A 12806-nucleotide genomic window follows, 5' to 3' on the forward strand; every position below is an offset into this window, starting at 1 on the left:
CCCTTGTTATTTCTGATAATCATAAAAGTCAGGGTTGAGGGACAGTCTGTGGCTCACTTGGGAGAGCATGGTGCTGATAACCCCAAGGCCATAGGTTCGGATCCCTAGGGATGGCCGGTTAGCTCTCACTTGGGAGAGTGTGGTGCTGACAACACCAAGTCAAGGGTTAAGATCCCCTTACCGGTCATCTTTAAAGAAAAAAAAAAAGTAAGGGTGGAAGGAGCCGTTAAACCACAAGCTAGGCCTGGCAGTTGGCAGGGAAGTGGCAGGAGGGGAGGGCTGGCCAGGTCCCCTGCTCCCACGCGTTTTATTTCTCCAATTTCCCCCCTGCCCCAGGTCCCCGCTCCTGCTCGTGCCTGTTGCCCTGGAAATGGCCCTGCTCCTCCTCCTCTTTGGGGGCTTCTGGGCCCAGATGGTGAGCCCACAGTCTCTGGAGTATACGGCAACTTTGCAGACATCTGCCCCTGGAGGGTCTTCTGCTTCTTTGGTCTCAGATATCTCTGAGGCCCTGAACCTCAACTCAGTGACCTTCACTGGCTCAGCAATAAGGGACCCTAAGGTTGACAGCACTGGGGACCAGATCTCAACCCCAGTGTCTACAACTCCCTTTAGAGACAATGAGGGACAAATTGGGACTTCTTTTAGTGCCAGCACTGGCCCCCCTGAGCCAACAACCTCTCAGGAAGTTTCCTCCAAGAAGTCATCAGTGCTTCTGGAAATCTCTAATGTAACCAGTGACTCTGCTGTCCCCATAACAATAGGATCCCACACTGTGATGGGTGGACACGTGACACCTAGCCCTCTGGAGACCTCCAGCGGGGCCAGTGGTCCCCCTGTCACCACAGCAACAAGTGTTCTAGAAACCTCCAGCGGGGCCACTGGCCCACCTGTCATCACAGCGACGAGTGCTCTGGAGACGTCCAGTGGGGCCAGTGGTCCCCCCGTCACCACAGCAACAAGTGTTCTGGAAACCTCCAGCGGGGCCACTGGCCCACCTGTCATCACAGCAATGAGTGCTCTGGAAACCTCCAGTGGGGCCAGTGGTCCCCCTGTCACCACAGCAACGAGTGCTCTGGAAACCTCCAGTGGGGCCAGTGGTCCCCCTGTCACCACAGCAACGAATGTTCTGGAAACCTCCAGCGGGGCCAGTGGTCCCCCTGTCACCACAGCAACGAGTGCTCTGGAAACCTCCAGCGGGGCCAGTGGTCCCCCTCTCACCACAGCAACGAGTGCTCTGGAAACCTCCAGTGGGGCCAGTGGTCCACCTGTCATCACAGCGACGAGCAGGGCCAGTGGTCCCCCTGTCGCTCCAGCGATGAGCACTCTTCCCACTGCAAATTCACATCAAGGGTCGAAAGGCATGATGCTGGTGGCTGTGCTTGTGGCCCTGCTGGTGATCTTAGTCCTCGTGTTACTTCTCCTGCTGTGGCGCCAGTGGCAGAAGCGTAGGACAGGGGCCCTCACACTAAACGGAGGTGGAAAGGCCAATGGGGTGGTGGACGCCTGGGCTGGGCCAGCTCGGGTCCCTGACGAGGAGGCCGTGACAGCAATAGCGGCAGGGTCCGGGGGCCACAAGGGCTCTGGGGTCCCCGAGGGGGAGGGGTCTGGCCAGCGGCCCTTGCTCACCACCTTCTTCGGCAGACGCAAGTCTTGCCAGGGCTCCTTGGCGCTGGAGGAGCTGAAGTGTGGCTCGGGGTCCAGCTTCAAGGGGGAGGAGGAGCCGCTGGTGGGCAGCGAGGACGGGGCTGAGGAGGAGCCGGCTGCCGAGGGGCCGCAGGCGGGAGAGGCCGCCACGCCTCCGTGTTCCTGAGCAGCAGGGGTGGGACAGAGTCCCTGCCGCAGCATCGCTTCCCACCCGCGACCCGCAGCGTCTCGCCAGCCTCCTCGGGAGGTCCCCCAGCGTCCCCTCTCTGCCTCCTCCTCCAGCTTCTCAACCCTGGGCCTCCCAGCCAACGTCCTCCCCGGCTGGGGACTGCACCCGCTGAACACTCGTGGACTGAGTGAAGGAGCTTCCCCGTCAACCCCTACTTCTCCCCATCACCTTTTTCTCCATCTTTTTTTGTCCTTAGAACCGGTTGCTCCAGCTCCATAACGCCAAACTTGACCAAGGTCTCTCAGAGGATCCCCCTGCCACCCCACCCCTCACCCCTGACACCAGAATCTGGGAAGAAGAAAATGAAAACTCAGCAAGCTCCCACCTGGGACTAACTTTGTCGAATGCACTTGGCCCTGCGGTTGGAAGGACAGTCCTACCAGCTCAGCCCATGAACCTCCTTTAGCTCCCGGTCCAGGGCCAGCAGGAGCACGGGCTGGGGGGGGGGGGAAGGGCGGCATCCAATTGTGCTCTCAGGGGGCCTGTGACATTTCCCAGAGCACCTGGACTCTGGCCCGTGGCCCAGGACACCACACTCTCCCCCATCTCTGGATGAGGCAGCCAGAGGCTTCGCTACCTCTCCTCCTGAGGACAAAGGTGAGGAGAGTTTCTGACCAGGTGTAGCTGAGAAGCCCCGGCACCTGCGAGGGTCCATTCATGGGTGCGGTCTGTGTGTAGGAGGTGAGCAAAGGGGAGTGGTGCTTATGGACAGCGTGAGGGCAGGGGCAAGAAGGGACGCAGAGACCAAGGTGATGCCAACTAGAGGGTTCAGGACACAGGCACTGCTGGGAATGTGTCCTCATCTTTGCTCAGATGGCTGGACATATGGAAAATTTAACTCTGTCTGTAGCCCAGAAAGAATGCCAAACTTGATAAAAAGACCACGGGCATGACCCCAGTGCAGGTTCTTCTGCTCAGCCACTGGATCCTGCCCTCAAAAGCTCCCCCACTGCAATACACGCATGCGCAACGCACACACACACCGACACACCTACACAGAGGCGGGGGAGAGGAGTCTGCCCCAGTAGTGGAAACTGGGTGTGGCAAAGCCGCTTGCCTTGCTGCCACTTTCTCCCTTACATGTGCAGTTTGTCTCTCTGTCTCCCCTGTATTCCAGGGGCTGAGCTCTTCCCTTCTCTCTTCAAGGGGAATCAGTGAGAGGGAGTTAAACAAAGAGAGGAGACAGGCCAGGAGCCAGGGTCTTTCCTGAGGGTCTGGTGTGCAGAGGAGGGGACAAGAACCAGCTGTGCAGCCTCTGAGACCAGCCAGGCTACACAGCAATGGGGACACAGGGCCAGAGGCGTAGCTATTGCCCCAGGGCAAGGGGAAATTTGCAGAGAGGAAGTTGAGTCTAGAGTGTTAGGCTGAGAACAAACTAACCTTCAAAAGAGACTTGGGAAGTGTAGGGTCTTTAAGTTTTCCCCCTGAAGTTTCGATAATTTGAGTCTATAAAGCAAACTGGTAATAGACAGATTAACAGGGGAAAAAAGCACTGACCTACAAAAAGGGACGTGGGGGCCATGGGAGTGTGACTGTCTGCCTCCTGCACAGGAGGGGAAGGCAGGAGATAGGGAAAGGGCCGGGTGGGTCAGTTCCTGAGTGGGAGGGGGGAGGGGAGAAGAGGAGGAGGGTGTGTCGCCCGTGCCTGGTCCCTGGGGACGAGCTGAGCAGGGATCAGCTTTTCCTATTCCTCAAAAGGTGCTGTTTGGACTAACTGTAACCCTGGAACAACAGAAGTGAGTTCTTAAAATCCCTTAGAGATGCCGCCAGTGCTATCTTAGATTTGTCAAACCAAAGGCCCCAATTTCAGGCTTAGAAAATCCTGTGCCTAAACTCAGAAGTACTCAGGTGCAACTCCCTCTTATTTGACAGAGGCCAGGTGCAGCCATTTTCGGAGACATTGCTGGTCTCCAGGTCCTGGGCGAATCCTGAAGGAAATGGGGTGGGGGTGGGGTAAGGCAGCCAGCAGGGCTTTCATGATCCAGAAAATATCCAAAAGTTTGTCCCAAGGTCTTTGTCATATTCACAGCTAAATTCCTGGTGGCTACTGTGCGTGGCATGTGGCAGGTCCTCAATGAATATCCACTTGAATGAATAAATGAATGAATGAGTAAACAAATGAGATGACTTATCAGAGATTTTGAAGACAGAAGGATTTTTCTGGAAGAGGAGAAGGCATTTTCAGCAGAAGGGACAGTAGGTGCAAAAGCAAAAAAAAAAAGGGGGGAGAGAAAAACAATAAAGAAATATAAAATATGATGATAGGACCAAATATATCAGTTGTGAAGATAATTATAAATGGATTATTATATTTATCATAGTCACTAAAAATTGTGTTTTCAAAAACTATGTAACAACTTTGGAAAATGCCAACAATGAAAAAAGCAAGTTACTGATCTGTAAATACATATGATTCTAGTTTTGTGATAAAAATTTTAAAACGTATGCACTTAGAGAAAAAATAAAAGAGAACACCCCAAATGTTTACTGTGGTTATCTATAAGGCGGTGGGTTTATGTGTGATTTTTATTTTGTTTATACTTTTCTGTATTTTTTCCAAATTTTATACGGTAAATATGGATAACTTTTACAATTACAAAAAGTAGTGGTAAAAAAGACGTTCGATGGGGTGGCATGGGGGTATCTGGTTTGAGGAGAGTTGCGGTTGGAGCCATGCTATGAGGGCCAGAAAGTTTGAATCCAGTGGTGGGGAAGCCGGCAAACCTGTCTGCTCCATGGCTCTCTTCCCTTTCTTCCAGGGCCTCAGCAAGTGGAGCGTGCAATCACGGCCCGATCGCACCTCTCCTGGGTCCTGCTGAGACTTCCCTTTTGGTTTCCTGACCCCAGTTTCTTCCATCCCCCAGGGTTCCCCCTGATCCCCCAAGGCCATCAGGTTAGAGCTCTCCTTCCTTAACATGGCGTTAACACCCCTCAAGAGCTGGCTGCCTGGTCAGCCCTTGGCCCAAACACTCTGTGCTCTCCAGTCTCATCAAATTCCTGTTGCGCCCCGAATATGCCATGTGCTTTTTTTGGGAGAGGGGAAGGGGGGGATAGTTTAAGATGTTGAAAATACCCTGTACCAGCCAGCCACAAAAAAAAGAAAAGAAAAGAAAATATGTGTTTATTTTGTCCAGGCAGTAAAATAACCTTTTTTCCTTTTTTGCAAAAGTTAACTACCAGCACATTCCAGATCCTTAAATAACAGATTCACACACACACACACACACACACACACACACACGATCATATACAGTATATAATTCTTCATCTTATATTTTAAAATACATGTTTAAAAAAAATAAAATAAAATAAATAAAATAAAATACATGTTTATATTTTGTTCTCAAAAGTGTGCAGAAAAGGCTGGCTGGTTAGCTCAGTTGGTTAGACTACAGCCTTGTAACACCAAGGTCAAGGGTTTGGATCCCTGTACTGACCAGCTGCCCCCCTCCCCCCACCAAAAAGAGTGTGCATACAGATCATGGTTACAAATAAACTTTTGTCATCCAAAGTGAAAATTCCAGATGGAAGAAAGGTTTGAATGGGGAAGATCTTGAGAAATCTGTTAACGCCTTTCACTTTTGCAGACAAGAAAAGGGCCTCATTATAAGGTTCTAAGGACATTCCCTTTCTGAAAATGTACATTTATACCTGTCTTTCCTCTGCATCCCCATTTCTGACCTTTGACCATGTTCCATAGGGCAGGCAGGGCCTGGGAAGGAGGGTGGGCTACCTGGGGGCTGCAGGCAGAGCTGACTCCAGACCCCATCTCTGAGCCACCAAGCTCAGTCCCTGTGTGCCCAGAGGCAGATCATGGTAGGACTGTTGACAAGACAAGAGAGGAATATACTCAAAAGGTTCTAAAATTCCCAAAGCAGTAACAAAATCAGACCCACATGAAAGTAGAGAGAAAACTTGCAAACCCTAAGAGGGTATTCAGGTTGAGGAGCCTATGCAGTGGTGACTGCCTAGTTCTGGGGAGGTTTGGGGGAGGGCCAGCACACAACGGAAGCCCAGGGTATTTCGGAGACAGCCTCCTTGCTCCCAACAACAAGCTGCAAATGGGCACCTGTGTGTCCCAGTCCCCCGCAGCACTCAAGGCTGTCAGGATGGCCCAGCTGAGCCATGGCCAAGATCCCTGTTCAAGCAGAGCGTACTCCATGTGGGCCACGGGGACAGCCCAGCATTTGGCATTTGCACACACTCCGCCTGAAGCCAGCCCACCCACATTGTCCCCTCCGCCCCGCCACCTCCCCAACACATCTTGACTTTCCACCAAACTCTTCAACAGTCAAGATTCAGCTTACATGTCACCAGCTGTGTGAAGCCACCCTTGCTGTCCCCACCCCAGACTCAGTGTTTCTTCTCCACCCTATAGCACCTTATGTGACAGCAGGAAAGATGGCTGTAATCATGCAAAGGTGTCCCTCACTGTTAGAGTGAGAGCCCCTCTAAAGCCATGTGTCACCTCGGTGGCTCCAGAGTCCAGGGTACGACACACAGTAGCTACATAATATGTGCTTACTGAATGGAGGGATGGATAAATGAATGAAAGAATGAATGACGGGTTTTAAATAAACATATGGGAAGTCAGATCTGTCTTTTGAGTTAACCCCTTCACCCAGGAGGACAGCTTGAGGAAGAGGAAGTGTGGCCCAAGGTGAGAGGAATATTCTAGTCTGAATTAGATATGGTACTAATCTGACCTAAGATGGAAAAATGTGGAATATATAAAGCATATGTACTTCACAGGGCCTGGTTTTCCAAAGTCTTGCAGTTTCAAATATTGACCTTGCAAGGACAGGAAATTTCCCTCAGGCTATAAGTCTCTGTTGCAAGATAAGGATTGTGGCACAGCAGGTTGCTGGCTCAAAGACAGACTAGTTACTGATTGTTATGTAAAGATACTGAGAAACTGCTATATGAAGGAATGTTTGCTAAGATCAAACTGTTGTTGATAGGACCACTTCATTGCCTTACTGGAATGTCATCTGGCTTGTTTCACTGAAAGTTACCAGCCTGTACTGTTAAACTATAACCCTGCCTTTGTTCTCTTTCTGTAACTTCCTGGTCTGGAAAATGAATGCAGGAAGAGAACCCCAATTCGATGTTAATTTCCCAAGGAAGGGATGGCTCTTGCTTGAGCATCCCAAAGGGAGATTAACCACTTCGGGGCCTCTCACTGCTCAGTAGAGATGGGCTTTGAGTAATCCTTTGCGTCTCTGTCACCCAGGGGAAGTGGGGTGACAAATCCGTGGGGGGGGGGGTGAAGCAACACAAAGCAACAGAAAAAGAGGGTAGGTTTGAAATAGATTTATTCAGAGAATAAGATTTTAGAACTAATTGGCTATTGAGGTGATAGAGAAGAATAAGTCAAACTTCAAGGTTTCTGTCTTGGGAGATTGAGCTGCTGACATCGTTATCTGGAAATGAGAGGGGTGAGCAGTTTTGGGGGAAAACACAGTGAGTTCATTTTTAGAACTGTTGGGGGGACATTTTGGAGATGGGTAGAAACAGATGCCTGGAAGTTGGGAGGCAACTTAGGGGCTGGAGATAGATCTGAGTCATCTCAGGCTGGCCGGGTAGCTCAGTTGGTTAGAGCATGGCTTTGTAGCACTAAGGTCAAGGGTTCAGTTCCCCGCACCAGCCAGCTGCCAAAAAAAAAAGTCATCTGATTACTGACAGCAATTTAAGTAATGGTATAGATGAATAAATGCATACATTATGTCACTGTGTAGAATGAGAAGAGAACTGTGGAGAGGATCTTAGTGTAATAGTCAGGGCAGGCTAAAGGCTGTAACAAACAACCCCCAAATCCCAGTGTTATAACTCAAGAGAAGTTTTTCCTTGTTTATGTAACAGTTCACGGCTGTCATTTGTTTTTTGTGGGTTTTTTTTTTTTTTTTTTGGCAGCTGGCTGGTAGGGGGATCCGAACCCCTGACCTTGGTGTTACAAGGTGGCACTCTGACCAACTGAGCTAACCATCCAGTCCCATTGCTGGTATTTGAAGGGTGACCTTCCATAAGGGCATTCATGGACCCAGCCTCCTTCCACTTTGTAGTTCTGTCGTTCCTACAGGGCCTTGGAGTGCTCAGCTTCCAACCAGCTGATGGGAGGAGAGAGAGAGAGAAAAAGATCACGTGAAGACATTTATGGGCCAGGCCTGGCAGCGGTGGGGACCACTTCTGCCCACACCTCTCCAGCCAGAATTCAATCCTGTGGCTGCCTCAGTGCAAGTAGGTTGGAGAATGTAGTTTAGCTGGGTGCCCAGGAGGACAAGAGAAACTGTGCCCACCACTTGAGGGACACCAACATTTGAGGGCTGCATGTAGAAAGGAAGGCCTGCAAGAGAAAGAAAAGAGCCTTTAAAAGATAAATGGGGAGGAAAGAACATCTGGGAAAAAAGGGAGTGGGCAGCCTGGAGAATGGCTGTCAGAAGCAGGCGAGCCAGGTTCTGGGCCTCCTCCTTCTCTGAGCCTGGGGGACCTCGCTTGCCACCCCCAGGCCCAGCCCAGCAGTCAAGGGCTGCAGAGGGAGAACTGGGAGAAGGCTGGGGAGATGCCGGTGGATTTGGCAACCAGCGGTCCCTGTGAGCAACTTTAGCAAGAGCTGTGTCCAGTGAAGAAACGGAGGCCCTGGCCGTTCTTGGATAGGAACTGTCCTGAAGTCCCGGTCAGGTTATTGGCAGTTTCCCTGTTTGATGGATCAGAAGCCTGGCTCTGATCTGCCTGTGCCCTGAATGTACCCTGGGAAGAGGGAGGGAAAGAGGATATTTGTTGAGTTTCTCCTCTGTGTCGCTTGTAGAGTTTTCTCACTTGATTCTCAGTTGAACCCAATGAGGTAGGTATTATTCCATTTTATAGCTAAGGAAACGGAGGCACAGAAGAAGGTAAAAAGGTACTCAAGATCAAAAAGGATGGAATTAAGATTTGAACCCAGGGCTGGCTGGTTAGCTCAGTTGGTTAGAGCACAGCCTTGTAACACGAAGGTCCCCATACTGGCCAGCTGCCAGCAACAACAAAAAAAGATTGGAACCTAGGTCTAAGTCCTGTAATTTTCCCAGTACACCATCCAAAAGGCCTTCCAGCCCGCCCAAGGGAGCATATTCATGCCTTCACAGCCTCATACCCAGGTGGAGGGCCAGGAGGGCTGGCCTGGGTACAGAACAGGGCCTCCTGCTCCCTATTCTGACAGGTGAGGACTTCTGAGTTCTAGAACTTAGAGCTCCTCCCCTAATTGCAGGGAACACACTGAGGCTTTACAGCCCAGGGGCCTGCAGGAGGGCGAGAGGGAGGCCCCAGATCCTGGGAAGGGCGGGGCCAGCAGGCTAGACCAGCCCCTCCCTCCCCTCCCTCTGGCAGCCCCACCCCCAGCCTCAGCCTCTCAGACATTGGCTCTGGGCAGTGGACACGCCAGCCCCGACAGCTCCATGTCTCAAGCCACCATGGACACTAAAGGTAAAAGGATACGCTCTCCCTTGCATCCCTGCATCCCCATATACCCTGTGGGCTGCCCCCTCCCCAGCCAGATATCTCAGTCCCTTATCTCCTCCTCTGGAAGACCATCTCTCCTCTGGTCTCTGCACCCACTCTCTTACCTTCCCCATTTCCTACCAACCTCACTGAACCCCCAAAGGCCCCTCTTCACCCTTCTTTCTCCTTCTATGTTGGGTCCCCAATAATCCCTGGGGAAGAAAGGGGCCTGAGTCCCAGGAAAGGACAGGACGGCCGGGAGGAAGCTGCATCTCCTGGGGCTGCAGGGGACGGGCAGTGGGAGGCTGGACAGGGGAGCAGCTCTGGACTCTGTCCCTCACCAGCAGCCCAGGAGGAGCCGAGGCAAAGTCCTGTCCCACCTGCCGCCGCGTGGGGGAAGGGGGCTTGAGTCCTGTGGTTCTCTGTGGGGCAATGTCTTGGGAGGCCGTATGCAGAATGATAGGGGTAGGCTCTGGAGTCACAAGGTTCGTGTGTGAATCCTGGCTCCACCAGGGACAGGCCATGTGACCTCAGCAGGTCCCTGGCTTCTCAGAGCTTCGTTTGCATGCATCTGTAAAATGATGCCAATAGTTCCCGCTCACCAGGGTGTGGGGAGGGCAGATGACAGGAGGCATGGGGGGCGCGTGGCCAGAGCATGGGCACCAGGGACCCCTCTTTGTGCTTCCTGCATTTCCGCTTTCCCTCCCTGGGCTTCTCCTGTCCCAGCCTCAGACCCTCCTCCCACTCTTTGGGGTCCCCCTCATGTGGCTGCGGAACCAGCTCTGGGGGTCCCATGCAGGATGACACATTGAGAACCTTCCAATTTCCATTGTGTCTTTCTCTTTTGAAATAACACTGACCCGGATTTGGATGTCAGCTGCTACTCCCAGCTGGGAACCTTGGCAAGTTACTTACCCGGTAGGAGCCTCTGTTTCCACATCTGGAAAATGGCCTCACAGGGTTGTAGTGAGGATTAAATAAAACCTTACCAGATGTCAAGGTGTCTTGACTTGGCTCCTTTAGGGCCAGGGTTCTTTCCTGAGGGATCATGGATGGGCTTTGGGGGAGTTCATGAGCCCCAAAATTTGTATGTGAAATTGCATGTCTTTGTGAGAACATAATTAATGCTGGGAAGGAGGTTCATAATTTTCATCAGACCCAGATTCTTTTTTTTTTTTTTTTTTTTGTCGTTTTTTCGTGACCGGCACTCAGCCAGTGAGTGCACCGGTCAGTCCTATATAGGATCCGAACCCGTGGCGGGAGCGTCGCCGCGCTCCCAGCGCAGCACTCTACCAAGTGCGCCACGGGCTCGGCCCCAGACCCAGATTCTTAAAAGAGTAAAGGAAAACCACGAAAAGCCAAGGATGTTCATGGTTGACATACCCCCCTCTGTGGCTTTCCCACCAGGTAGTTTAGAAATGACCTGAGTCAATGCCTGGATTCAAGTCTCATCCCTGCCACCTGCTAGCTGTGTGAGCTCAGAAAAGATGCTCAGCCTCACTGTGCCTCGGTTTCCCCATTGATGAGGTGAACACAGTGCCTTTCCTGCAGGCTGTGGTGAGGAGTGAGATAACATGTGTCCAGTGCCTGGCACACACAGTCACACAGTGGCAGCCTCGCCGGTGGGGTTGTTGGTTCCTCACATCTGTCTCTCCAGCTCTGAGTCCTCCCCAGCTTCCAGTTCCATTTCTGGAACCCCTTGAACCCCAGTAGCCAAACAGTTGTTACGTGCTCTGGACTCACCTGCATGGTGTCACCCGATCCCCTACCCTTTCTGCTTCCACGACTTCCTCCCTCTGCGGGAGCAGCCGGTGCAGAGGCTTCCTGGCAGCACTGCCTCCACGTGCATGACGACGTCTGCTGTTTTACTCTGGGCCTGGCCAGCAGGGTCGGTGCTGGGATCATTGGCCCACAGGTACTAAGCCAGATGGGAGTAGACACGTCAGAGGGCTGGGCAGGCAAGGAAATGAGGGGCCAGGGCAGAGTGGGGCAGAGCAGGTGGAGGCCAGTAGCAAAGGCAGAGCCGTCAGACCTGGGCCTGGGAGTGGCAGGGCCATCGAGGCATCTTGTGGGCGTGGTGTCCAGGTGGCACTGCCCTTTTCTTACAGCCTTGGGGGGACACCCTCCCACTGCTGTTCACCCTGCTTGCTGCTTCTTGCGCAGCCCCTTAAACAGCCTCCCAGCTTGCATCCTTCAAGAATTCTGGACACAATTCAAATGTTTAAACTGCAAAGTTCATTTCTGATCATGTGACTTCTGATCAAAATTCTGTGGTGATTTGCTATTGCCTAGTGAGTGGCATCCTAACTTTCCCTCCCATGCAAGGCCTGCTCAGTCTGATGCCAGCCCGCGGCTCGGCCTTCTCTCTTGCCCAGGGCTGGGCACCTCTGCTTGGTCTTTGCCCTCTCCACTCTCATGGCCTGGCCAGCTTCGGCTTCCCTGTCAATGTCCAGCCTATTCTCGGAGCCAGCCATTCCAAGCTTCTGGTCTGGCCCTCATACCTTCAGGACAGGCCATCTCTCCTCACCCTGAAATTCTGTTTTACCACTTGAGTGATGGGTGATCACACTTGGCCCTGTTTGGAGGTCATCTCTCTTCTCCAGGTGTGAAGGGGGAAAGGACAGGACGTTTATCAGGAAGCTGTGGTGCCGACCAGCCTCTCTCTCCATCTGGTATCTGCTGAATGAATCACCAAATAAATGCTACCAGAATCGGACACCCGGGACACGAGGGTTCAGAGACACCTGGCTAGGAGGCACTTTATGTGATCAGCCCTGTGATCTCCTCAAGAAAAGGACTCTCAGTGCCATGCCTGAGGTCACCAGGGTTGTAGGTGGTGGAGACAGGATTCACACCCGGGCATTCCTGAATCCCGATCCAGGCTGTTCTCACTATACCAAGTGCGGAACCCTGGAACCCTGGGTGTAGCTTGCAGAACTCTGTGAATATTGATATAATAAACATATAATAACTAAAAATATAATTTAGCGATAGACTCAATAGCAGTGTGGTGAGGTGGGGTGATGAGTGATTCTGGAGCCAGCCTGCCTGGGTTTATGATCCTGACTCTAAACTGCCCAGCTGTGTGAACTTTGGGCCTTTCTGTGCATCAGTTTCCTCATCTGTAAAATGGGGATAATAATAGGACCTACCTCATAAGGTTGTTGTGAGAATTAAATGTGCTAATATATAAAAGTGCTTAGAACAGGGCCCAGGAGGGACCGTATAAGTGTTAGCTGTAATGATTATCACACTATATGTCATACCAGATTGTATTATACACAAGTGGTGACAGGCACCAGAGTTTTAAGAAAAATTAATGAGGGCAAAACCTTTAAAATTGGTACCTTTTATCTATTTAGGTTTCTTTCCTCCTGTAAATTGGGGAGACCCATCCTCGCTTGATTTTAGGTGCAGAGCACTCTAGTTGGCCTCACATAAAACCACTGTTGCAACACAA

The 12806-nt window shown here is 51.7% G+C and overlaps 1 protein-coding gene across 1 annotated transcript; it reads left to right on the forward strand.

Annotated features, from left to right (window-relative positions):
• The first annotated feature begins 370 nt into the window (after positions 1-370).
• SPN (sialophorin) lies at positions 371-1810 on the forward strand. The gene is made up of 2 exons (XM_063101109.1): positions 371-1247; positions 1359-1810. Exons 1-2 carry the CDS (start codon positions 371-373, stop codon positions 1808-1810), a joined length of 1329 nt encoding a protein of 442 aa, XP_062957179.1.
• The last annotated feature ends 10996 nt before the right edge of the window (positions 1811-12806 follow it).

The sequence above is a fragment of the Cynocephalus volans genome, chromosome 6, assembly GCF_027409185.1.
Source record: "Cynocephalus volans isolate mCynVol1 chromosome 6, mCynVol1.pri, whole genome shotgun sequence".
Classification (NCBI taxonomy): Eukaryota; Metazoa; Chordata; class Mammalia; order Dermoptera; family Cynocephalidae; genus Cynocephalus; species Cynocephalus volans.